The sequence below is a fragment of the Mirounga leonina genome, unplaced genomic scaffold (genome assembly GCF_011800145.1).
Source record: "Mirounga leonina isolate KUSES-001 unplaced genomic scaffold, KU_Mleo_1.0 Mir_178, whole genome shotgun sequence".
Taxonomy (NCBI): Eukaryota; Metazoa; Chordata; class Mammalia; order Carnivora; family Phocidae; genus Mirounga; species Mirounga leonina.
The window spans coordinates 21,947,469-21,972,347 of record NW_023270464.1 but is presented as its reverse complement, the minus strand read 5'-3'; the positions used below and the strand labels follow the sequence as shown (position 1 = coordinate 21,972,347).

Below are 24,879 nucleotides of genomic sequence, written 5' to 3'. Positions count from 1 at the left end.
AAGGACCAGAAGGTGTGACCTTTGCAGTCCTGCATTTCCGGACCCATTGGGGAGTTAGATAAGGAGATGGGCTGGGGATTCACTGAAAGCAGCTGAGAGACAGGTGCACAAGGGGTCCTGGGAGAAACCCGGGGTGGCTGACCCACACTGGTGGGGTCAGGGCCAGCTTCTGGCACAGATGCCACCCAAGCCCAATCCCGAAGGATGACAGGGGTTAGCCTGGTGAGGAGGGGAGGGGAAAGGGAAGAGAAGGAGACCCCAGCCAGAGGGGCCTGTTAGGGGACTGGCGTACAAGACCAGAGGCCAAGGTTCTCCCTGAGGCCAAGAGCGCCCAAGGGGGTGGCCTGCTGAGGGCTTGCAGTTAGAGACCCCTGCAGAGTGTCATCCGAGAAATTTTGTGTCAGATTTGTGTTTTCAGACCGCTCCAGCTCCAGAGTGGATTTGACATGATAAAATCCAAGACTCGGGACCCAGGAAGAGGCTGTCGTGGAAGGAACAGTATCAGACACGGCTGGTTTTCTGTGGGACACCCAGTGAGGCATCCCCAGGAGGCTGGGTAATGAGCCTGGAGAGCCAGAGCTCTAGACTGGAAGTCAGGATGGAAGGGCCAAGATCACCCCGGGCAATGTTTTTGTTGAGAAGAAAATATAACAACAGTAGCTAAAGTCAATTGATCAGTTACTGTGTGCCAAGCATGGTATTTTGAACCGCATGCTCATTAGCACCTTAAATCCTCCCCACAACCTCACGAAGCAGACACTGTTGCAGTCAACACCTGGAAGACCAGGAAGGAGGGATGAGGAGACATTTCTGGGTCACTCAGCCACTGGCCCTTGGTCACTGGGCGGAAGAGTCGAGATGTGAGCCCGAGTGGCCTGGATCCAAAGCTTCTGTTGAGAACTGTCCTGCCTTGCCGTGCATCTCCACCTTTCTGAACAGCTCTGTGAAAGAAGGAACCATATTCTTGTTTTCAGATGAGCCCATCAAGGCCCAGAGACGTAACTTGCTCCAAATAACGCACGCCGTGAGGGGCATCGTCAGGGACTGAATCCAGCTCTCTCAGATTCTGATGCCCCAGCTGCTTTCATGCAGGGCCGGGCCAGCTGGCAAAGGAGAAGGCAGTGGGGACCCCACCCGCGAGAGCCTGAGGTGGGAGTGGAGCGCAGAGCTGGAGGGCACATTCGCTCACCTCTCACTGAGGGAGGGCGTCTAGTGAGGCCAGAATGTTTGGCCTCTAGAATTCTGATGCCAGCCCTTCCCCGTCTCTGGCCCCCTGGTGTCACCTCGCTCAGCCTCAGTTTCCTCACCAGTAAATAGACACAAGAATACTGACTTCAGGGTCGTGAGGATGAAATGAGGGGCCACACGCCCGACACAGTCCGTGCCCGACACGGGCGGCAGAAAGCACCCTCTCAGGGAGCGGACAGCCTCTCCCAGGGCCTGGGTGGAGCGAGCGAGTGTCGGAAGGGTTAACCAGGCATTTTCCTGTCCTCCTTCCCATGAAAGGAAAGGCCTAAGCTTTTCCCATTTCTGGAGAGACCATGGGGGACGACAACCCTTGGTTCTGGCTTCCCTTCCAGCTGCTTCTTATTGATGAGGTGCAAATAGGAAGCCACCACCTCAAGGCTCCCCTGCTGTGTAGACGAAGGCTGGCTTGCCTCCACCTGCAGGCACCTTCTAGGCACGTGCTTTATGTCGTGGGAGCCGCAGGCCAACAGGAAGCCTGGCCCGGCAGGGAGGGGGTGGCCGTGCAGAGGAAGGCCGTGGAAGGCTGTCCCTCTCCAGAAAATACGAAGCTGTGGCTGGACTCAAATGTCACAGAACTGAGGGCCATTTCACACGGCGCCTAATTCAGAGCCTCCCAGCAGTTTCAAGTCCAAGGCCTCCGTTCACTCTTGAGTGATGTTAGTGGGCTCAGCCTACACCTCTGCTTTTCATACCATCGAGTGACATTGGTGTTTGGTTCCCCCAGCATTCAAATCTCTTTTTGGGTTTGAGGGACCCTCCATTTTATGAGCTCCGAGAGGGAGCCAGGAGCAGCTCCCGTGAAGGGCATTGCAGCCGAGGCTCTCCCAGCCACCCCCCTCCCACCAGCTCTGCGAGAGGGCCGCGTGGGCAGCTCCCTTCCTAGGGCAGTCCTGAGTCCCAGCTACTGAAGTCTTCACACCAAAACTGCCTCTTCTAAAGCCAGTTCACATCTGGAAGTAGCGTACAATTGTCGAGAACCTACTGCTGGAGTCATGAGGATGAGGCAAAATAATTCCCAATTTTTAGAATGGGAAAGCAACTCAGAACAACATGGGAGTCTCCAACAGGGCCAAAACTCACGGGCAGGCCTTTTGCTTTATAGTCTTCCCACTGGATTCTTAAGGTCCCTTCCTAGGTTTCAGGACACGTGCTGAAGAGGATTATAAAGTTGTTGCTTTGGCTGTCCTCACTGCAGGGCAGACACACAGAGCTGAAGGCCCCGCTTGAGTTAAAGGGGATGTCTGCTGCCCAAGGTGCCTTCTGGAAGGTCAGCTGGCGTTTTCTTGGGCACTTGAGCCAGACATTGTGCAAACTTCTCTGTGCTAATCCTCTCAGCTCTCTGGAATGCCTCCTATTGTCTCCATCTTCTATCAGGAACTAGGCCACAGAGAGGCTAAGTAACTTGCTGAAGGTCACACAGCTGGAACCAGAGTTCAAACTGGACCTCAGAGTCTGCTGAACTGTCACTCCCTCACCCCTGCATGCGATGAGGGGCCCCGGGGAGGGACGTGGGATACAGGAGGGCAGATGGCGTATCTGGGACTCACTGGCGGCAGAAAGCTCTGTGGGAAGGATGGAAAATCCCCAGCTGAGCCATAGATCCAAGCCAGGGGAACAAGGGGAGATGCTCCAAGGGATAAGGGCCTTTAAAGACACCCGTGAATCTCCGGCCGGGGGGGCGGGTGGCAGATGGGCAGCCGTGGAGCCCAGCCCGGACCAGCTGTTGTTTGCAGAGCAGGGCGAGTGTGTGCTGACAGCTGGATTAGGTGTACCCAACAACCTCAGTGACCATCGGGGGAGACGCATAGTGGGCCCTTCTGGCTGGTCCTGCCGGCACCTCCCAGCCCTGGGAGCTTAGCACTTGCTAATCTCTGTCCCCATGGCAGCAGGAGGTGACAGGGCCATGGCTCAGGCCATGGAATCTCCCACCTCTTGCTGGCCGGGTGCTTTTTGATCAGAGAATCTTCTCCCTTCCAGAAAGGAAGATGTAAAGCTAGAATGATGGGCCCGGAGTCCGTAACTGGGACGGACAGTCTCTCCTGACCTACTCTCAATTCTCCTCTCTTCCCGGGCCTCTTTGTCACCTCCGATTTGGGTCTGCTGGTTTCATTTGTTTTGTCTGCCCTTCTGTTTCCTGTCTCATTTCATAAAGGGCTCGAAGCAGCTATCAAAAATACATGCCAAACAGGAGGACAATAAAATAAATATTTGCATAACTTGGGGCCAGAGAATACATGGGTGGGCCCCCAGAGGTGAGTGTGGACTGCTAGGGTTCCTTAGTGACCGCTTTCCAGAATACGGCTTCTGCAGCCATTCCCGTCCGTCTCACACCCAAAAGCAACATTTTGGGCATACCTTCTTTTTCATATTACACAAGCAGTTGATTCATTCGGTAAATACTTATTAAGTACCTGATAAAAAGAAAAAGAAAAATATCTCTCACCTTCATTTCTAAATTCTTTTGCCACATTTGGAAACACTGCTGTGGGGTCTCTTCAGAACCAGACACTGGCTAATGTTTTGAATTCCGGGTAACACTCTAGAATCGACCCCTACATATCATTTTAGCCGTTCACCTTGTTGGTAATCCAGATCCTTTCTACTTATTGCTTTGGAATGTTTCTCCAGAAATGTTCTAGAAAACCATTGTAAGAATCACTTTACGTAATGCCCTCCAACACTTATGGTATTTTCCTGGAAAATGGCTCAGCCAGCAGCTGGGGAGTGTTCCTCTGCAGTGTGGAGCTGGTGGGGGCAGCCCTGAGTAACTGAGGCTAGAGGTGAGCCACCCTACCCCCCCACCGCCCCCACCCTTTGCTGAGCACTCATTACGGGCCTAATCTTTCTTCCACCCTGGGCCCCCCAAATCCACAAGCCCCCACCTTTGTGGAGTTACATTCCTGCCAACAAGCAGAAGCTAAACAAGAAAAGCAACAAACGAGTGACATCCCCTGGTTTACGTTTTAAAAAGACCCCCCTGGCTGCTGGGTGGGAAATGGGTCGGTCTGAGGGAAGGCATGACAGGACACAGGGAGGCCAGGCATCAGGCCAGGCAAGATTAGGGGGTTAGTGGACATGGTGAGAAGTCAGAATGGGATCTAATTTGGAGGTGAGGCCAACTGATCAGCTGAGGAATTTGGCACAGGGGTAAGGAGCAGGAATCAAGGACGTGTCCAAAGTTTCCCGCCCTGAACTGGGCAAGCGGTTCCATTAGTTGCCTTGGGTAAGACAGGGAGAGGGAAAGGGTTTTATGTTGGCCATGTTAGGTCAAGATATCTGTTAGACATTTCAGGGAAAAGATCTGCAATTTCCTAGTGATTAGTCGCCACTTTGCTGACTCGGGGCTACGGATGCAGGAACAGAGAGGATGGTCCCAAAGGGATAGGCTGCACCGCCTTGATCGGGGCAACCCGGACTCCTCCGGGACACCCCCCCACCCCAGGCATCTTGCTCTGGCCTTGCACGCTCATTCACCTGACACACACAACCCATGTTTATTGAGTTCTGCGCTCAGTATTTTCTACCTGCCCCTCGAAGGCACATGTTTATGAGGTCATCTAAATGGACAACATGTCCTTTTCTATTGTTCCATTTAGTGTTCTAACTTTTGAAGAAACATGAAAGCCACCTGAATGAATAGACTGTTTATAAAATATAAATAATAAGGTCCGGGTTCCTGTAACCCTGGGCCAGTGGGAGGACATGTGAACTCAGAACCTTTTTATCGTGTGTCCCCGCTCCTCAGGCCACCACCTCCCTCTGCTCGGGGACGTTGTCATGCCTCTGACAGAGCTCTGCTCAGGAGCCTTAGGCGCACCCCAAACTCCTTTGTACGGCTTTCCCAGCGTGGCCTCAGCCTTCTTTCAATCCTTCCTCTCAGCATTCCCGGCCTGCCCCTGCCCCCACTGCACCCTACCCTGTCCCACCCTGTCTCGGGGCTGTTTCCAGAGCGTGTGGCTGGCCAGCCCCCTTTCCCTTCCTCTCAGCAGTGATTCTGCTGTTCCTTGCCTCCTCCCCAATGATGCCCTCCACCCTGTCACTGGTGCCAAGACCCAGCTCAGAGCCACAGCGTGCTCCCCCTCCCAGCTCCAGCCAGAGTGTCTGCCTTGCTCCCCTGTGCTTCTACAGTGCTGGTCCCCAAAACCCGAGTCCAACCAGGAAGCACTGGTGACCTGTGTCTGGGAAGCGAGACTTCTTCATTCACAAGGTGTGGAGGAGGCAGGAGGCCGTGTTCCCCTTGCCCACCAGGCTCTGTGCGCAGTACGAGCTACTCGCTGTGATCCTAGAGGGCCCTGAGTGCGTCTAACTCACCTTTGTGCCCCCCACTCACCTGGCCCAGCCCCGCTTGTGCAGGATGGTAAAGGGGCCACTTCCTGCTGCCTTGGTTTTGCAGCTAAAGGCCCACAGCCGAGGGCAGTAGATGCGAAGTACTCAGCAGGCCTGCAGTAGGGTTAGTGCAAAGGCACTACCAGGAACTTGTTAGAAATGCAGATTCTTGGGGCGCCTGGGTGGCTCAGTCGGTTAAGCGTCTGCCTTCGGCTCAGGTCATGATCCCAGGGTCCTGGGATCAAGCCCTGCATTGGGCTCCCTGCTCGGTGGGAAGCCTGCTTCTCCCTCTCCCACTCCCCCTGCTTGTGTTTCCTCTCTCGCTGTGTCTCTCTCTGTCAAATAAATAAATAAAATAAAATAAAAATGCAGATTCTTGGGCCTTATCCAAGACCCACAGAATCAGACACCTGCATTTTAACAAGGGTCTTCTGGGGACTCGCGTGCACGGTCAAGGATGAGGACTAGTCGCATCTGTGCGGGATGTAATAAAAGGTATCAAAACAGATCCAGCAACTGCCACGCCATCCAGGCGAAGGAAGAGACTGGAAATTCAGAAAGGTGTACAGTTAACAGGATACAGAAACTACTCTGGCTGTTTTCAGTTGAAAAGGATTTGTTACTGGATATTAGGTGTTTACAACGCTGTCGGAAGGGCCCAGAACATCCCGGCAGACCCTCCAGGGAGCTGCTGCCCCTGTCCGCTCAGGAAGGCTGGGCTTTCAGAGCGAGTGTGTGTGTGGGTGACCTTAGACCCCTGCCTCTCCTTGACCCCAGGGTGGGGACACTGCTGCCCCTACCACAACTGCCTTTCAACACCTATGGAGCTGGAGAAACTCCAACATCTCCCCGGCCAAAGCAGCGGGGTGGGGATGGTCTCTTCTTCCTTCCCAGTATACTTGGTAAGACCTTACATAGGGCCGGGAATGCCTTGGGCTTTGAAGTCAAGTGATGGGGGGAGGACTGGCAGAGTTCGGGGTGCCCATTGGAAGAGGAGAGTGCCCAGCTGCAGGAAAGGCGTGAACTTGCTCCAAGCCACCTCTCAGGCCGGGTTCTACATGAGAGTTCTTGGGAGCGAAGTACCTAAGGCGTCTCTGGGAGCTTGGATAGAACATCCGTGGACAGACTGTGGTACCTGCTTCTGCTTCCTGCCAGGAGGGGCTGGGAGGAGGGAGGCTGGTGGAGGAGGGCAGGGGCAGAGTCAGGGTTGGGTAAGCCATGCTGCTGGCATCTGGTGGGGCCGGGGTCAGTGGGGCATCCCCAAGGTTCCTGTGGCTCAGTGGGCACTGGGGAAGGAGCCCCATCCTATCCCCCCGCCTTCCCGCCATGCTTGAGAGAGGCTGCAGACGGGCAGGGAGAAGTGCAGGACAGCCAGATGGAAGTTTTGTTATGGGTTTGGCTGGACTTTGGATCCCTGAAAGAGAGTGCTAACTATCCAAATGGGACTTATTCTTAGAAGTCAATAGGGGACGGGGATGAAGGAGGGCACTTGTTGTGATGAGCACCAGGTGATGGATGGGAGTGTTGGATCACTAAGTGTAATATTACACTATATATTAACTAAAAAAAAAAAAAAAATCCAAAAAAATTTATTTATTTATTTTAAAGATTTTATTTATTTGACAGAGAGTGATAGCGAGAGCAGGAACACAAGCAGGGGGAGAGGGAGAGGGAGAAGCAGGCTTCCCACCGAGCAGGGAGCCTGATGCGGGGCTCGATCCCAGGACCCTGGGATCATGACCTGAGCCAAAGGCAGATGCTTAATGACGGAGCCACCCAGGCGCCCTTCCAAAAAATTTTTAAAAAGTAACAACAAAGCCATGGTGTCTTCCTGGGCTGGAGGTTCAGCGGTGTAGAAAGGGAGGCCTGACATCGTTGATTTGAGGCAGTGATGAGAGGAAAATAAAACCAGATCCTGTCAGACTTGTCCCTCACCGAGGGGGCTGCACAGAGCTGGCTATGTCCTTGGGGGGCCTGTGAGGGGGGTGGGCCTGCACTCCGCTGGTTGTGTCCTGGGAGGCCCTGGGCCCACGTGGTGACCCAGTTTCCTGCCTCCGTCAGAGCGATGTGAGCTCTGATTATAGGGGGTGTGAGGGCTCTAAATGACTGCAAAGTACTTTTCAATCAGACAGAAAATAGGTGAGAAATGCATTTCCGTAATGCTCCAATTATCCCAATCCTGACAGGACAAAAAAAAAAAAAAAAAAGTGCCTGCTCCCAGGGATGGGCTGTCAGGATCCCCTGATTGTCCTCTGCTGGAAGCAGCTTTGTCCTCGGCTCACATGGCTCAGGGGCTGGAGAACTCCATCTTCAGGGGGCCCGGGAAGCAGAGCCCAAGAAGGGAGCCCCTTCAGCTCATCTGTGCAGGGCCCACCCAGGGTGCACCTGCAGCCCCCCAGGCCCCTGCTATGAGACACTCAGCAGCCTTGGTGCTTCTCGGCTCTCTCCCACCCAGAAATAGCAGTTTGCCTCCTGCACCCCGAAAACACACACGGGTGCCCCTGTTCTGTGGTAGAGTACCGATGGTATTACAATGGACTTTTCCAGAATTTGTCTCTTCCGCTAGCCTTTAAGCTGCTTAGGGCAGCGACCGGGTTTCACACATATTGTATCTGAGTGTTGATAGATTTTCAAGGAAGGAGGGAGGGAAGAGAGACCCCTGAGGGATAGACTCTTGAGTCATTTGGCTTTTTAATTTAATTTTTGGCTGCAAATTTGTAACAATCTGGCTTAATCTACAGTTGAGTGGATTTAAGGGAGTAGGAGGACAGGTGATTGGCTCCTACAGAACATTTTCTGATTAAAATCACAGGAAAAAAAAAAAAAGCTTTTGAAAGGAATGCTGATGACGGCAGCAAGATGGGCCCGCACCTGCATTCACCACTGTGTTCCCGCCGAGTCCCCACAGCCCAGAGCCTGAGGGAGCGCTGTGAGGGGAGGAGGGTCCCCTGTGCGAGCACCTGCTGTGCAGAGCGCAGTACCCGCTCATCTTAGTAAATGCCCTAACAGCCCTCAGAGGGGGAGAAGCAGAGGTTCAGATGGATGCAGAGCTGGTCTCCAAAGACCAAGCTCGTCCCCCCTCAGCAGGCTAGAAGGGATGGGCAGCCGGAGGAGCCCTGGGGAAGGCACGGGGTTGGGGGAGAAGAGCCCATTGCATTTCTGGGACACCCCTGAGGCTCTCCCCCAACGCGGTCACTCGTGTCTCAGGACCTGGGCTTTCCTCCGGCCATACACGGCCCGCAGGCTCCTGGGACGCCAGAGCTACATCCCACTCAACCCCCTCTTTGACCTGAGGGGGAAACTGAGGTCTGATGGGGGAAGGGGAGTGTGGCCTGGCAGCCTGTGTGTGGAGTCTTTGCTCAACTGGGTCTCCTCGACATTTGTTCCGCTGGCCAGGGCCCCCTGGACACTCTGCTGCCCCTTAGTTGACATTTCGTTTCCGCTCAAGGGGATTACGCAAATCCAAGGTGGTTAAGCTGCCTCGGGGCACTATGGAAACAGAACACTGCGCTCTGTCTGCCCCCTCCTTCCAGCCAAGCAATAAAGACACGGAGGCCAGCCTCTCTGGCAAGACCTGTTATGCTAAATCGCAGAGCATGTGCCCAATTTAATTCGAACCCGGGCAGGCAGAGGGGAGAAGCCAGATTGATTAGCAGAACAAATTTCCGAGCCAAGTCAGATGTCTTCCCCCAAATACTGGACCATCAGCAGGATTGGGGTGGGGGTGGGGAGGCATTACAGAGTCTTTTAAAATATCTATTAAAAATGTTACATGCATACTTTAGCGGATAATTTATATAATATCTAACTCTGCAGCTTCTATACATTTTTTTAAACAAACCAGTCCTTCATTTCTATTTTTATTTTATTTTAGTTGGTTCATTAATTAATCTGAATAAGTACCAATGTGTACATGGCACTCTATTGTAAGGATGGAGAAGGTAAAAAGTGAAGTCTTCTCTCCGCCTCTTTCCCAGTTACTGTTTTCCTCCCGCAGAGATGCTACCATTTGGAGGTATGTCTTTTCAGATACTCAATGCATATATATTTATGGACACATATCCTGTTCTTTGTACAAAAATTAATGGCTGTACTATGCACATTGTCCCCCCACAACCCCTTTCTTTTTCACTTAGCAGTACCTGTTGGTCTGTTTCAGGGCTAACATTCCATTACATGGATGCACCCTAATGCCTTTAGCTGGCCTGCTACCGATGGGCATTGAGGTTGCAGTCTTTGGCTGTTACCCACAGGGCCTCAGGAAACATGCATCTTTGCATCTTTGCTCCACACCTGAAGAGGCCCTCAGCCGCACTGACCAATATAGTAGCCGCCAGCAACGTGCTACTCTCCACGTTTCAATTAGCTTGAATGGAAGAAAACTTAAAATTCAGCTCCTCAGTCATGCTAGCTACATCTCAGGGCTCCAGAGTCCTTCGGTGCTGGTGGCTAACAAGGCAGCAGTGGGGAGATGGAGCATTTCTATGGCGCAGGGAGTTCTCTGGGACAGGGCCGCCCCGCAGGATAAACTCCTAGAGGGGAATTGTGCAGCCAGAGCTCCATCGTCTGCCGTGGTGACAGACACTGCCGAACCTCCCGCTGAAGAGGCTCTCGCTATTTCTCTTCCCTGCAATCAGAGAGTAACGGCCCTTTTCTTTGCAAACAACTGTATGCAATGTGGAGGGGAAGCAAGGTCCCCTGAGTGCTGCTTGCAAGGATGTTCTGTTTGTGCTGTTGGGGACCAGTCGAACCCCCTGCTGTCTCCAGCTTCCAGCCGCAGGCCTGTCACCCGGAGTTTCCCTGCTGAGGCCTGGCTTCCTGCCCCCTTGCTGAGGGCTGCGAGATCTAAGCCACCTGCCTCTCCTTCCTGAGGCCAGGGCGCCTCCACACCCTGAGTCCCGGCCCACCATGTCTCGGGGGACAGTGCTGGTGTCCTGGCACGTTCCCTGTTGCCATGACACAGCCTTTACCGGAAGGAAGACTCGCTCAGCCTCCTTCCTCACCTCCCACTCTCTCCCAGCCACTCTCCCTTTGGCGGGTGGTGACCTCCGTGTTGCCAAATGCAGGTGGCCCTGCCCGGTCCTCATCTTGCTAGAACTCTTAGCCACAGCCGGCACTTTGTCCCTCAGCTTCCGAGACACCACCCCCGCCTCGTTTGCAGCCTCGTCCTCCTCCAGCATTTATAACTTGGCCTCTTGTCTTCCTCCTTCTCCACTGTTTTCCTGGACAGTCTCACCCCCACCATGGCTTTGATTCACATCATTTGGGGAATGACGGTCATGCATTTTAATTCCCATTTCCTGGTTACTAGTAAGACTGAGCATCTTTTTTTTAAAAAGATTTTATTTATTTGACAGAGAGAGAGTGAGACCGAGAGTGAGAGCACAAGCAGGGGGAGCGGCAGGCAGAGGGAGAGGGAGGAGCAGGCTCTGCGCAGAGCAGGGAGCTCGATGCGGGGCTGGATCCCAGGACCCTGAGATCATGACCTGAGCCAAAGGCAGATGCTTACCTGACTGAGCCACCCAGGCCCCCCAAGACTGAGCATGTTTTCATGGTTTCTGATCTTTGTGTTCCTTACAAAAGCAGGTTAGAAGCAGAGCAGGTTCCTGGGCTGACGGGGCTACGGCAGGTCCCTGTCCCTGCCCCCTTCAGGCACTACCGGGCCCTTCTGTGTGTACTCCCTTCGCATAGGGCACCCCCGCCCCAGCCTGCAGCCTGCGTCCACCCTGGGATTCCAGCCACCCCCCGGCCCCTAGAGCTCAGTTCCCCCAACTCTGCACCACACACGTGGTGGCCGCGGGTTGGGGTCATGCCGTCCTCTTCTCTGGGCCACTCCACTTTGTTTGGGGGCCTTCAGCCTCACAGCCTTCTTCTCTGTCCCCTTCCCCAACTTCCCTTTGCAGCTTCAGCAGTAAGACTGACAGCTTTCTTTCCCGCAGCTCAGAGTTTCTTGCCTTAAACCTCTGGGATTCTTATTCCCACTCGGTTTTAGACGCCTACATACCTAACTTCATCACCTGTAAAGGAGTGAGCTTGAAAGTCCCTAACACTCAGGTTCCTTCTTGTCTAGAAACTTCCACACGCCCACCTCCCCCTCTCTACATCTGCCAAACCTGCTCTTTATTCTTCGTGTTTGACTCCTTCCTCTTCTCTCATCCTTTGGTCAGCTTTTCCCTCTATTTGTCTTCCTATCCAGTCTGAACCCCAGGATCCTCCATGCCAACCAAGCCATATCCCGTAACCCAATAACCCCTAACTCATTCACCTGGGTCTTGATGCTTTGCCAGCTTCTGATCCTAAGGGCGCCCGCTGATCCAGTTGCTTCTTTTGCCTGCCGTCTCCAGAAAGCCTTCCCTAGCATCACTTAAGCTGAGGGGGCCATTCGTGCTTCTTTTCTGGAACTTCTGACTAATTTGGCCCCATGTCTGTCTAGCTTCCTTAGACTGTGAGCTGCATACAGGACAGTCACGGCGGTGCCTGACCTGTTTGTGCAAAACAACCTATGTTTGCTTAATTCAGTTGAATGGACAATTTCTGCCTTGGCAGTGACTGCTCTCGATCACTTGGCACTGGTACTACTCAGATTACAAAGCAATGTGTCTATCCAGTACTGGGAGAAAGGAATTGAGAGAAAGGATAAAGGAGCCCAGGGGGAAGGTATATATGCATTTTTTTGAATGGACACGTCAGAGTGAGGTCCCAGGCAGAGGCGACTGGAGAATGGCTTCCCCTCAAGCGCAGAGATACTTTACCATCATCCAGGGACTCGAGTGTTAGGCAGGCTTATTTTGGTGGTGACGGTACATCTCGGTGTCAGGTGATGACCTTGGCTCCAAGACGGGAAAACACTGCATCTATGCGGAAAGGAAAGAAGTCGTATTTGTCCTTTTGCCTGCGTAGAGGCTTCCCTGATGTAACCAGGCCTGGGCCACCAGCTCTGAGCCGGTAGGAGCAAAGCTGAGGATGCCCTCGTGGAAATAATCCGAGGCCCTGATGCCAGGGCGGGAGGGAGTGTGTCACACAAGCTGATGCCAACACTCTGTGCAAACTCGGGCCGCACTGCCCAGCTCTGCCTCTTCTCTGCCCCAGGGAGGTGCGAGCACACGGCCCACCTGTTCTCAGGACTATGGCAGCAGGGGGTGGGGCGGCCAGCATTTTAAGTCAATGATGACTGCCTTAATCAGTCAGGCTTCGGTGACTGTGCTTTAGTCTTCCCGAGAAGAGGCCAAGACCAATGAAGAAGAGGTAATAGTTTCAGAGAGCACGGCTTCACTGGCCCCTCGGAGCCTGGACACAGCACTGAGAGCTCATGATAAGGCAGTGCGCGTTCTCTGGCATACCTGGACCGTGGGATCTGGCGGTGGTACAGGCCGGGCACCTGTTTCTGGGCCCAAGGCCATTGATCTTGTACAGCTCCCAGTGTCCTGTCCGTGCTTAAGCACTCCCTTCCATTTCAAAGCCCTCCTGTAAATAAAAGAACATTTTCTAACATGACAGTGTATGGAGGGTTTCAGGAATGACAGAGGACACCATTCTGTGGCCTAGGAGGCCGACCCTCCAGGACCACACCAGCCTGCTCCCCTCCCTTCTTGCTTCTGGTTGGGTTCAGCCACTGGGATGCCCGCAGGTGATCGGAGGGAGGGGAACAGTGAGGGCATTTCCTTCCTTTCTCGGCCAGGCCAGGGTTTGGCAGAGGCTGTGCTCCTCCTGTTCCTGCCCCTGCCGGCTGCTGGGGGGGCGGGGGGGACAGGGACACACACACGGCTTCGGGCTCTGGCTAGTCCTTGAATGCTCCAGGGTGTTTATTCCCTCAAGCCTGCCCACACCTCTGTAAAGAGCCCTCATTAACCTTCGCAACCTTTTGAACCATCTGTTTCTTGCTTGGGCCCTGCCTGATAAACTGTCCGACTGTCCTCTGTCCACCTGAATAAAGGCTAACCCGTATCAAATCCCAGAGCGGTTCTCAGGAGCTGCATGAGCACTCGCTCATGTTTTTTCATGAATCACGTTTATGGGCAGTTTGACGGTGAGATGGTGGAACTCCTTCCGGCCATGGCCTTAATCCAACAGGTCTCTAGTTGGGTTTCTTTAGTCAGTGAACCTTTACAGATCCTGCTGAGGACAGAAGAGAAGGCGGTAGGGAGACATTTTTCCTTTTAAATTCATGCCCAAGCTGTGGTCTCCGCCCCACCGCCTCCCCCAACCTTGTGTAACACAGTCACTTTCCTAAGAGGACACCTGTGGATGAAGTCGCTGGAGTCCAGGCTGATCGCACTACCTCTGTGCTCAGCCGGCTGGTCCCTGGTCCCTGCTCACATGGGAGGAACGGCGCTCCTGAGGACGCGCCCTGCTCCCTCCTGTCTGCGATGCTCTCCACCCTGGCCCTCTCTGTGCCCAAGGAGGCGGGGTCCCTCCTGTCGGGTCTCTAGACCCCTCGCCTTGGGCTCCCTTGTGGTGTCTGGGAGCTGAGAGGCGATCACTGAGCAGCTAGTCCTGCCTGGGGCTCCCCACCGTCCACTGCTCCTGCCCATCCCTCCATCCAGCCAGTTTTCGAGAGAATCCCGTCTCATACCCCTCTCCCTCCTCCCTTCGGGGTCCCTGGATCTCGGGCCATCTCGGGCGCTGGGACTGCTGAAGGCCCCGGCGCGTGCGCAGGAGACGTCACCATGGGGGAGCTCAGGCAGTCCTCCCACACCACTGGCGCTAACTTTAAATATGCCCGTTATCGGTGGGATTTCTACCACCAGAATACTCCAGAGGGAGAAGGCAAGCAGATCTCCATTTGGGGCCTGAAAGGAAACATCTGGGAGCAGGGAGGAGGCTGCCGGGTAAGCAACGGCTTGTGCGTACGTTTCCCCCTCCGCCTGAGGTCTCCCCTCCCCATTCACAGTCACGTCCTCACTTTCATTTTTTTTTAAAAGATTTTATTTATTAGATAGAGAGAGAGTGCATGAGCAGGGGGAGCGGCAGCAGAGGGAGAGGGAGAAGCAGGCTCCCTGCCGAGCAGGGAGCCCGACGCGGGGCTCGATCCCAGGACCCCGAGACCACAAGCCGAGCGGAAGGCAGACGCTCAAAAGACTGCGGCACCCAGGCGCCCTGCGCCCTCACTCTCGGAAGGCCACAGGGATCACTGCCCGCAACTCGGCAAGCCAAAGCTCACACGTTAGACAGGAGGCAGAGGCGCGTCTAGCTTGCAGAGCAGCGCTTCCTGGTTGCGGAGTCTGCACCGCAGCTGCCCTGGGGCTCCTCTTGAGTCCCTTCTGCACCCCGGTCTCCAGTCGAAGGGACAAGCGAGGCCGCCACGCAAGGGGGTCTCCAGCAAGCCCTGCTCTGGGGAGAGCTCGGACGGTGTGCCTTCTATGAGGTCCAGCTGGAGGTGGGACTTGCCAGGTTCAGCCACACGCTTCCTTTCGTCACAGCCTCCGAGCCTTCCTGGGGCGGCAGCCGTTGTGTGGGATGGGGGTGTTGTCTGTGATTGAGATCACTTCCACGCCGCCCATGGTCAGTCCCTTGATGGCAGACTGGAAGGAGCAGAAGGCACAGCAGAAATGCCATGGACCCAGCACGTCCACGGAGGGCTTGGAGATCGACGGGGTGGGGGCTCTGATCCCTACAATCCTGATTCTGTTCTCTCCCCACAGACTCCCAACAAAACCCCTTCACCGCGTCCTCGCTGCTGTCCATTTCTCTAGGAGCACCTGCCACTTCCCACCTTGTGCTTTATGATCTGAAAACCAAGACTACCTGTAAATCCCAACCCACCTTAAGCATTACCTTTTTGTAGTGTCCTCTGCCTGGAATGTCCCCTCCCTCGTTGCACACCTGGCTAATGCCTTGCTCTTCTTGAAAAGTTAGTACAGATGTCACCTCTTTGGGGATATACCCAGTGGGCTCCCAGCATCCTGGGCACGAGTTTACCGCTACACCCACCAGTCTGTACTGGGGGACCCACTTGTGACAGTCCCCCACGGAGCACCTTCCTATGCCCAGTGCCTGGCACACAGCAAGTGCTCCATAAGGGTCTGATGAATTAAACTCGGTGACCTGGGCTTGCTTTTGAGAAGCTCAGTAGGTTAGAAGACCAGAAAGACACTCAAGCCATCCTGGAAATCCAGGAGAGGGTTTGTCTACTCTCCTGACTCTCACGAAGGAAGCACACACGCTGCAGAGCCTCCCGGCCACTTACCAAGCGCCCTGGGCCCAGGCCCTTCACCACCACTCGGACGTGGGTCACGCCCTTGCCCGCAGCTTTCTGGAGAGGAGGAGCAAGTGGTTAGCGCTCCGGGGAGAAGACACCCACATATGTAAACAGGCAGAAAACAGGGACGGCAGTAAAGGACAGATGGTCACGGTGCTAGGCAGACGCGGGCAGAGAGCACCGCACATGTCGGATTCTAGATTTACAGCCAACTGTGATCCCTGTTAACCCAGGGCAGCACTGCCACCTGATGGAGATTTCTGAACATGGCTCACATTTTTCTCAGTAAAGGCAGAATTTTAAGGCCTCACTTAAATAACCCACTTAAAAAGCGTTATTTTAAATCACTGAAAATTTTAAGTGTTATCATTTAAAATTTTCTTTCTTGATTATAAACGCAGTTATTCATTATAGAAAGTCTGGAAAACACACAGAAGTCACTCAACCTACCACGCAGAAGCCACTATTAACACTGACATTTCAAGTGTATAAAATCTGTATTGTATTTTGATGATCATTAATACACAGCAAATAATATTTTGGGGCACCAAGCTTCATTTGAAGGCCAAGGTTTTCCTTCAGGAAATACTTCCTGTTGGGCAGAACGTGAACTCCGTAAGGCCGGCGCTATGGTAGACCGCGCACAGGCCGGGGCCCCGGACCAATGACTCAAAGCAAGCAGCACTCTGGATCTTAACTGGCTCTCAAAAACGCGGGCAATTCTGAGCGTCTTCTGAGCATTTAAGGTAATGAATGTAAAGGGTCTGGCGTATAGTAGATGGTCAATAAATATACTAACAGGAGCATACTGCCAATTGGCTTCTAGAAAGGTCCGCAACAGCTCACAATGAAATCGGTATCGCATGAGGGAAGGAGAGAGACAGACCTCTTCAGACTGCCGCCAGGGCTGGGGCATCGAACAAGAGCTGTGGGACACCACTGCTTCGAGGAGAATCCTCCTCACGGCGATCAGCCATGCGGAGGCCAGAGCACCACAGAAGGAGCCAGAAAGCACACTTACCACGGCGGCGGCTATCCCTGCTGTTTGTGCGGCGATGCCCGTGCCTTTCTTGGCGTTCCGGAAGCCCTCCGTGCCACAGGAAGTGCGCGCAAGGGGCTGGTGAGCGGCCGAGACCACCTGGATCTGTGTGCTGGGGAAGCAGGGAGGCACGCAGCACATTAACGACCGGTCAGGGAAGTAAGAGCACTGAAGCCAGGCCCCTGCAAGCCCACGTGCGAAGGAAAAGGGCGCTCAGCCACTTCCCCTCTGAGCTTCTCAGATGAATGCTTTTCGAACTCCTACAGCAGGTGTCAAGAAAGGTCAGAATCACCCCATCAAAAACGGACACGTCATATCATCTAAGGACTGCTCTGTATGGACTGCATGCTTGTGTCCCCCCAAAATTCATGTTGAAATCTTAACCCCAAACCTCATGGTATTTGGAGGGGGGGGGTCTCTGGGATGTGGGTAGGTCATCAGGGTGGAGGTGGAGCCCTCACAAATGGGGCCCCAGGGAGCTCCCTCGCCCCTTCCATCATGAGAGGACACAACGTGAAGCCGGCCACCTGAGACTCAGAGGAAGTCTCACCAGAAGCCCCCCACGCTGGCTCCCTGCTCCTGGACCTCCAGAACTGTGAGGAATCTACGTCCGTTGTTTAAGCCCCCCGTTCGTGGTATTTTGTTTTAGGAGTCTAAGACAAGCTGCAGAATCCGGGGTGGTTAAATGTCATCCAGAAGAAGTGTCTAAGATTTGATACCTTTGTCGGGCTTTTTTTCTAAGAAGTTACATGTTTCACATCAGGTAATTAAAAAAAAAAAAAAGGCCTTTGTTAGGGAAAGTTTCAGATATACCCGAAAATGAACAGAAGAGTATATGAACACCCATGGACCCCATCGCCCAGCTTCAGGAATTAACTCCTATCCAATTTAGTCTTGTCTATAAACTCTGTTTCTACTCCCTTCTTCCTCCACAATGGGTTATTTTGAAGCAAATCCCAGACCATCATTTCATCAGTAAATATTTCAGTATATATTTCTAAAAGATAATGACTTAAAAAAATCCCATAAAACCATTATCATACCTAAAAAAGTGAGCAATATTCCCATATTGGATCATTTTAATGCTAATGACACTCTGTTCCACGATCACAAAACTTTTTTTAAGTGAAACTTTTCTAGTCATCTCTGACTTCAAGAAATATTTAGACATGCATTTCATTTCCCCGTGGCCAACATCACTGAATCTTCTGGTCTGAGGAGCTCCCTGAGGACTCCAGTCAAGAGGGAGGTGGAGGAGCCGTGCTGGGGGGGCCGGTGGGCGGGCCCGGGTCCGGACCGTCTGCTTGTTGGCCTGGCTACCACTGCCCTCTCCCCCTGGCAGGGCTCCCCGGGTTTTCCGTGCTGAACAGAAGCGCAGGAGAACTGCTTGTCCCTGACACAACTTCAGCAGAGGCGCTTACACAGAGAGCGCTAACCTATGTCCTTATTAGCCTGAGCAGGGGAAAAAAGAAACCCAGCTGCTCTCACTTCGAGCTTGTCACATGAATGCTGGATGAATCCTCTGGCATCTCAGCTGTGCTCCACACGCCATCCCTGACCACCGACAGTCCCTGTACGGTTCTCTGAATCGCTTCCTGGGCAGGCTGTGACTAAGCAATGAGCCCATCTCCCAGTGGGGGCCGGCCTGCAAAGCTGTCCCTGAGGTCAGCAAGGTTTCTGTTGCCAACATGCACCTGGAAGGCCCCAACACTCATCTGGAAGTCACGCACTGAATCACGACTCTGCGTAGCCCAATGAGGTTGGAGGTCAGTGCACAGTGGCCCAAGGTGAATGCTTCAAAGGGACAATTCTTAACTCGCAGATTTACATTTTGGTTAGTCTGTCAGTAAATCATAGACTCTTAAACCACCTCTCTCATGTATATCTCACCCATCCTCTGTTCCCTAGTACCCAGTGACACTTAACACATGCACCCTAATAAACACTCTCTCCAACTTTTGAGCAGAACTAGGAAATACTAGTCTTGAGGCAGGCAGAGAAAGCTTAACACTAGGATCTGCCCAACCTAGTTCATGTTTTCATGAAATCTGAAGAAACTATATAAAGACAGAGGTGGTTTCTCAAAACAGGAAGGAGGGGCGCCAGGGGACCCCTGCATCAACACTACTGTGCGGAACGCAGGCCCCTGGGCTTGCCCTCACCCACGAAGGAGAAAGAAGCCCCCCCGACCCCCCACCGAGATCTGCCCAGGTGCTCCTTCCACTTACTTGTTGTAGGACGCTTTAATGTGTGCGATTGGGATCTCCTCGAATTTCTTTCCTGCCCACCTCAGAGGGCTCTCCTGTCCTGGAACTGGAGGGTAAATGCTGTAATTAAAGAAACACTTTAGGTAAATCCCAGGTTTTTTTGTTTTAAGTGAATGAAAACCAGCAGCGCTGCACCCCGGACCTGTTCCTGGGGTAGCTGCCCCCAGTCGGTCTGGTGTTGTAGCTGTACCCACGAACACTGGCCCGAGGTGGTCTTTTCTTGAGTGTCAACTCTGGACACACCTAGTGACTTTCCATTAGGAGAAAAAGAGCATTTAATCCACTCTCCCTACCTTCCTGTGTCCCTTCTAGTACATTCAGATCAGTATTTTCAACTCTCTACGGGACACTCTTTCTGCAACTAAAATAAATAAAGTCAAATCTCTATTTCTGGTTTCAGATGTATCTTGACTCTCTATTTTATAAAAAAGGACAAAATAATTTTAATAATACTTATAGTATCATTACTTTAAAAAAAAAAATCCAGCATCCCCCATGATAGAAGTCAGCAAGCCTTTTCTGTAAAGGGCCAGATAGTAAATACTTCAGTGTTTGCTGGCCACGGAGTCTCTGTTCAACTACTCAGCTTTGCCTCTTGAGTGCAAAAACAGCCACAGACAACAGTAAGTTAACGCGTGTAACTGTGTTTCAGTAAAACGGTATTTACAAAAAACCAGGCCCCTGGCCAGATTGGGGTAGCACCCAGTTTGCCAACCTCTAGCCTAGACCAGTAGCATTCCGTGCTGGCTGAATGGCAGAATTTCGTGATTCTGATGCTTAATCGCCACGCCTCACTTCTGGATGGGGCCCGAGAATCTATTCCTAAAATATCCCCAGTGAACCAGATGCGAACCCAGGGTTGAGAACACTGATCTAGACATTGTGTTGAGTTCAAGATCTTTCTCTATCTCGGTGTAATCTGTCCTCTGGCTACCTTTAGGTCAGTATTCTTTGTGTGCAGTTGGAGAAACTGAGATACAAATAGGAGAACAGGGTCAGCAAGGGAAGCCAGGTTTTGGGCCTAGGAGACCTGCCTCAATTCAAAGCCCAGTCTGCAACGCTGTCCTTCCTTTTATTCAAACATACAGTTGTCCTTCAACATTCCAGACGTGAGTAAGCCTGCTGTTGCATCCTGCCTATACGCACCAGACCTGTTTTATACCTCCTCATGCCTCCTGAAATTCAACGGACTGCAGTTTAGAAAATACTATATTAGAGGAGAGCCATCCTGCTGCCAAGCCCCACCTGCTTTCCTAGAGATGTTTTTAAAAACAAAACAGAAAATAACGCAATGGTCTTCAAGAGTTACAAGTGTGTTCCTCCCTGCTAGGCCTGATCTGGAGATGATTCGGCCCCTCAGCAGGCTGCCAGCTTTTCAACCTACAAGCCAAGATGGAAAGTAGACGAGGCTCTGAGAGGACATCATCATTTCCCCAGGGATCATTTCCCCTACTGACTCGGCGGGCGGGGGGGGGGGGGGGTCCAAAAACTAAGCCTACTAAAGTCTGACCATACTAGTGTAATGCTTTCATATACAGCAAGGGTTCTGAACTCGGGAGGACTTGGAACTTGAACCATTTAATTAAAGGCACAGACAAGATCAGGCCTCTAAACCGACCAGGTCCAATGTACAAACGAAAGAGTGGTTCACCAGGAGGAGGCCCAGACAAAGGAAAGACAAAGCCCTCCGACATTGGTCTGCTGCCTCTTCATACCCATGCTCACAACCAGGAAAACGGAGGGGTCAGCACACACGGTGTCTCTTCAGAAGGGCTGAGGACTGAAAACAGCCTCTTCTCTCTCCCGCTGAAGGTCTGGGAGGGCTGACTTCCACCGCAAGCAGCTTAGGTATGGGAGGGAGGGCAACCACGCCAAACAGACCCTGACAGTGCGCCAGACGCTGGGACCTGGGCCGGGTCCGCTGTAGTTCCATCCCCAGATAAAGAAAGCCTGGCCTCACAGTCTGCAACCCACTTTCTAATTGTGGCTAGAGATGATTTTTTAAAAATGCAAATAAATGTAGAAAAATGCAGCGTTGATAGTCCTGGCTCACCACTCCTGTCATAATTATACGTACGGCTTCCGTAAGATCCTTCCAACTATATGGCTTCTGTTTCTTGACCTCCTTTTCTCCAATGATCCTGTGTCCTCTATCCTAGCCTGGCTACTTCCTCCTGTGGTCATACCTGGCCTTTGTCATTGCCATGTCTGCAACTTCATCATGACCTTGGTTTCAAGCAGCACTTCCAGGCACACCCATGCGACCCCCACTCCAGGAACCCTTCCAAGCGCTCCGATTCTCCCACTGGTTCACTTTCCCTCACCACCCCCAGGCCTTCTCTTCTCTCCTGGCCTCCAGTAAGTTTCATGACCAATCATTATCATCGCTCCCTTGCATACCCCCTCAGTCCTCCGCCTCCTCTTACTTCATCGTACCTTCCTGGCAAACCCCAACTCTGGCTGAATCCATCTCTCCAGCCACTCTGAGCCTGGGCATGCCTCTGCACAGCTGGCTAGAGAAAAATCCACACCAATGTTGACTGGTCTCTACATAGCATGGTTTCTCAACTTCAGCACTATTGACATTTTGGGCAAGGTAATTCTTGGTGGTGAGGGGCTGGCCTGCGTGTTGCGGGGTGTTCAGCAGCATCCTTGGCCTCTACCCACTAGTTGTCTCTCCACTGTCCTGAGTTGTAACAACCCCAAATGCCTGCAGATCTTGCTGAAAGTCCTCTTGGAGGCCAAATTGCCCCAGCTGAAAACTACTGCTTTATTTTAATGACTTCTAACATCGAGTGGGCCCTCAGTACTGGATGCATGTCCCCAATTCAATTATCCTTCCACTCTCCTGGATGACTACTTTATACCTTCCTTTGTCTACTGAAGCCTCCACTTCCCTCCTGTCTCCTCACGGCCAGCTGATGACCTTCGTAGAGAAATACAAGCAATCAGAGTTTCTCCCAGCTTCCACTACCAAACATCTGTGCCCACAATCTTTGCCTTCTCTCCTCTTATGATGCTCCACTTGTCAAGGACATCACTCCAGCAATGTTTCCATCCCGTATCATTCCCATCAGCAAAACATGCTGTCATTTCCCCAACCTACAAACAAACAAAAACCTCTTTATCTCAAAGCCTCCCTGAGCTATTGCCCATTTCTCTACTCCCTCTCAAAGAACTGACTACACTTGACGTTTCTTTCTGTCTTCTATTCTCCTTGAACTCACTCCAATCAGACTTTAGCCCTATTATTCTGCCAAAAATGCTCTAGGCAAGGTCACCAACCAACTCACCATGTTAAATCCAATGAGCAGTTCTGTCATCAGCACAATGACTTATCATAACAACATCTGACACAGCTGATCTCTCCAGCCTTGAACTACATTAAAAAAAAAAAAAATCCCTCTAGGTTTTATTACTACCTCTCAGGAGTTTCCGTCTTTGTCTCTTTGGCTCTAGGGTTCAGTCCTTGGACCTCTTCTCCTCTTTATCTACCTTTACTCTCTTGATGATCTTGTACAGTCTTGTGGTTTTAAACATCATCGATATGATGAATCTTCCAAATATGTGTTTCTAGCCCCGATCAGTCCCCTGAAGCCCATTTCTAAAAGCCTACAGTGTATCTCCATTGGATGTTAATTTTAAGCAAAGCCGAACTCCTGCAGCCTTCCCCATCTCAAGAAATGATGACTCCACCTTTCCAGCTGCTTAGGCCAAAAATTTTAGTGTTCCTTCCTTCCTCTCCTTTCCTCACACCTTACATGAACACATCCTGTTGGTCCCACTTTCTGTATGTCCTACCCCAAAAGCTGTCATCCTGGTCTAGGCCACCATTATTTCCTGCCTGGATTATTTCAAAAATCTTCTAACTGCTTAGAAGACGTCTCCCAGCTTCCATCCTTACTTCTCTACAGTTCAATATCAACACGGCAGCCAAAGGGACTCTTTAAAATGAAGCAACATCATTTCAACTCTCTATTCAAAATTCTCAGTGGCTTCCCATCTCACTCTGAGTCAAAGCTGAAGTCCTCACGAAGTCCTACAAGCCGGAACAGATGCACCCCGTGTATCTGCTGCACCACTCATCCCCTTCCCCCATCTCCTGTTTTACTCTTCACTCCTCCACACTGACCTTCTTGCTATTCCTCCCAAACACTAGACACACCCTCACCATCTGTCATACCCTCATGTTTTACGTGTTTTCTATTTACTGCCCCCTATCCACTAGAATTTAAGTTCTATGGGGGCAGGGTTTTTTGGGTGTTTGGTCACTGATGTGTCCCTAATGCCTTAAAACAGTGCCTGATGTTGTTGAATGACTCCAACAGGATCTTGGCTTAAGTTCCTTCAGGAGCTCCCCACTGTCTACAGTGGGAAGAGTGTGAAAGTCGCACTGTTACAGATAAGACCCTCAGCTTTCTGATTCCTTCTCTTGCTGGCCTCATCTGCCATCACACAGACACCTGAATATACCATGTGCTTTCATACTGCATGCCTTTACACAGAATACTAGCTTTGCCTAAAATCATCTCTTTCATGTTGTCCAGCTGAACTCTCATTCAGTTCAGTTCTTAGCTCCACATTATCTTCCCAGCAGTCTTGCCTGATTTCCTCAGGAGTGAGACACTCATTCCTTCATACTTCCAAGCAACCAGTTCTTACCTCCAGCACACTACTGACCAGATTATGCTGAAAATGCTTGCATGTCTGTTTTCCCCGGTACCCTGTGACCTACTCGTGGGGGAAGAATGTATTTGTATTCCCAGCACCCTAGCACAGTGCCTGGCACCAAACAGGTTTTCGGTAAACGTGTTAAATGGATGTGAATGCACATAGGGGTCGTGGCACTGATGGAGAGCAATGGGCCAGTCCCCAGGGCTGAGCACAAAATCCACCCTGCCCCAACTCAATAATCTACACCACAGCGTAGCGCCCCCTGCCCCCCAACTCCCATTTTGCATCCGAGGCCCAGGGAAGGTTGTTGGTCTGCCGTGATACCCCTCTCAGAGGGAAAAAGTGATATTTACTATACACCTCCGACATTCGCTCATTCATTCATCAAACTGTTCACAGAGCGCCCACTTTGTGCCAAGGCTCATCTCATTTGATCCTCGCAAACTCTCTCGGCATCCTTTCCATTTGTAGATGAGAAAGCTGGGGCTCAGGTACTAATTTGCATAAGGTCCCAAAGATGTCAAGTGGCAAAGTTGGGAATTCACTGGTTCTCGGTCTCTGGACGGCCGTGCCGGTGTCCCGACAGCTGGGCTTAAGTGGCCCTCACCTGAAGCTGCTGCGGCTCGAAGCCGGAGCCGCCGCCTTCTCCTCAACCTCCCGACTGGCCGCCGCGTCTTGCAGCTGCGGGGCGCCGGTGTGGATGGTGGAGGCCGGCGCCCCGGCCACGACCCTGCGGAGAAGGAAGGCTCGGTGAGGTCAGGCTTAAAGGCCGCTGCAGTCCAGGCGGCTCAGGGACACAGGCAGGAGCGCAGTCGGGTGTGTGTGTGTGTGTGATCATTCTTACCTGGGCGTCGGTGGCCAAGCCCACGACCGCAAGAACCAAGACCCCGTCTTTCGTACCACCTGCATGACTTGGATTGACCCCCGTCAGCTTCCGTCCGCGGCGGCCGCGGAGCCCGGCGCAGCCGCAGCGGCCCGCACCACGAGCGCTTGTGGGGGAGGGCGTAGAAGGAAAGTCATCTCAGTCCTCTTCATAAGGCCCACTAAAGATTTTTATTCCCATTCAAATGCTCTACAATAACTATCGTTTCGAGTGGCAACCGGAAATTTCCTCCCTTTCCCCTAAC

At 52.3% G+C, this 24,879-nt stretch overlaps 1 protein-coding gene across 2 annotated transcripts; it reads right to left on the bottom strand.

Moving 5' to 3' along the window:
• Positions 1–14,584: 14,584 nt before the first annotated feature.
• On the bottom strand, positions 14,585–24,868 carry MRPS11 (mitochondrial ribosomal protein S11). Of its 2 annotated transcripts, XM_035024100.1 has the most exons (6): positions 24,597–24,868; positions 24,360–24,482; positions 19,040–19,138; positions 16,794–16,923; positions 15,761–15,826; positions 14,585–15,095 (listed from the first exon to the last, which is right to left on the bottom strand). In XM_035024100.1, exons 1-6 carry the CDS (start codon positions 24,659–24,661, stop codon positions 14,988–14,990), a joined length of 591 nt encoding a protein of 196 aa, XP_034879991.1. In that variant the 5' UTR covers positions 24,662–24,868; the 3' UTR covers positions 14,585–14,987. The 2 variants fall into 2 exon arrangements, with proteins under 2 accessions (XP_034879991.1, XP_034879990.1); XM_035024099.1 differs by lacking the exons at positions 14,585–15,095; positions 15,761–15,826 and having other exon boundaries at positions 16,288–16,923.
• Positions 24,869–24,879: the final 11 nt, after the last annotated feature.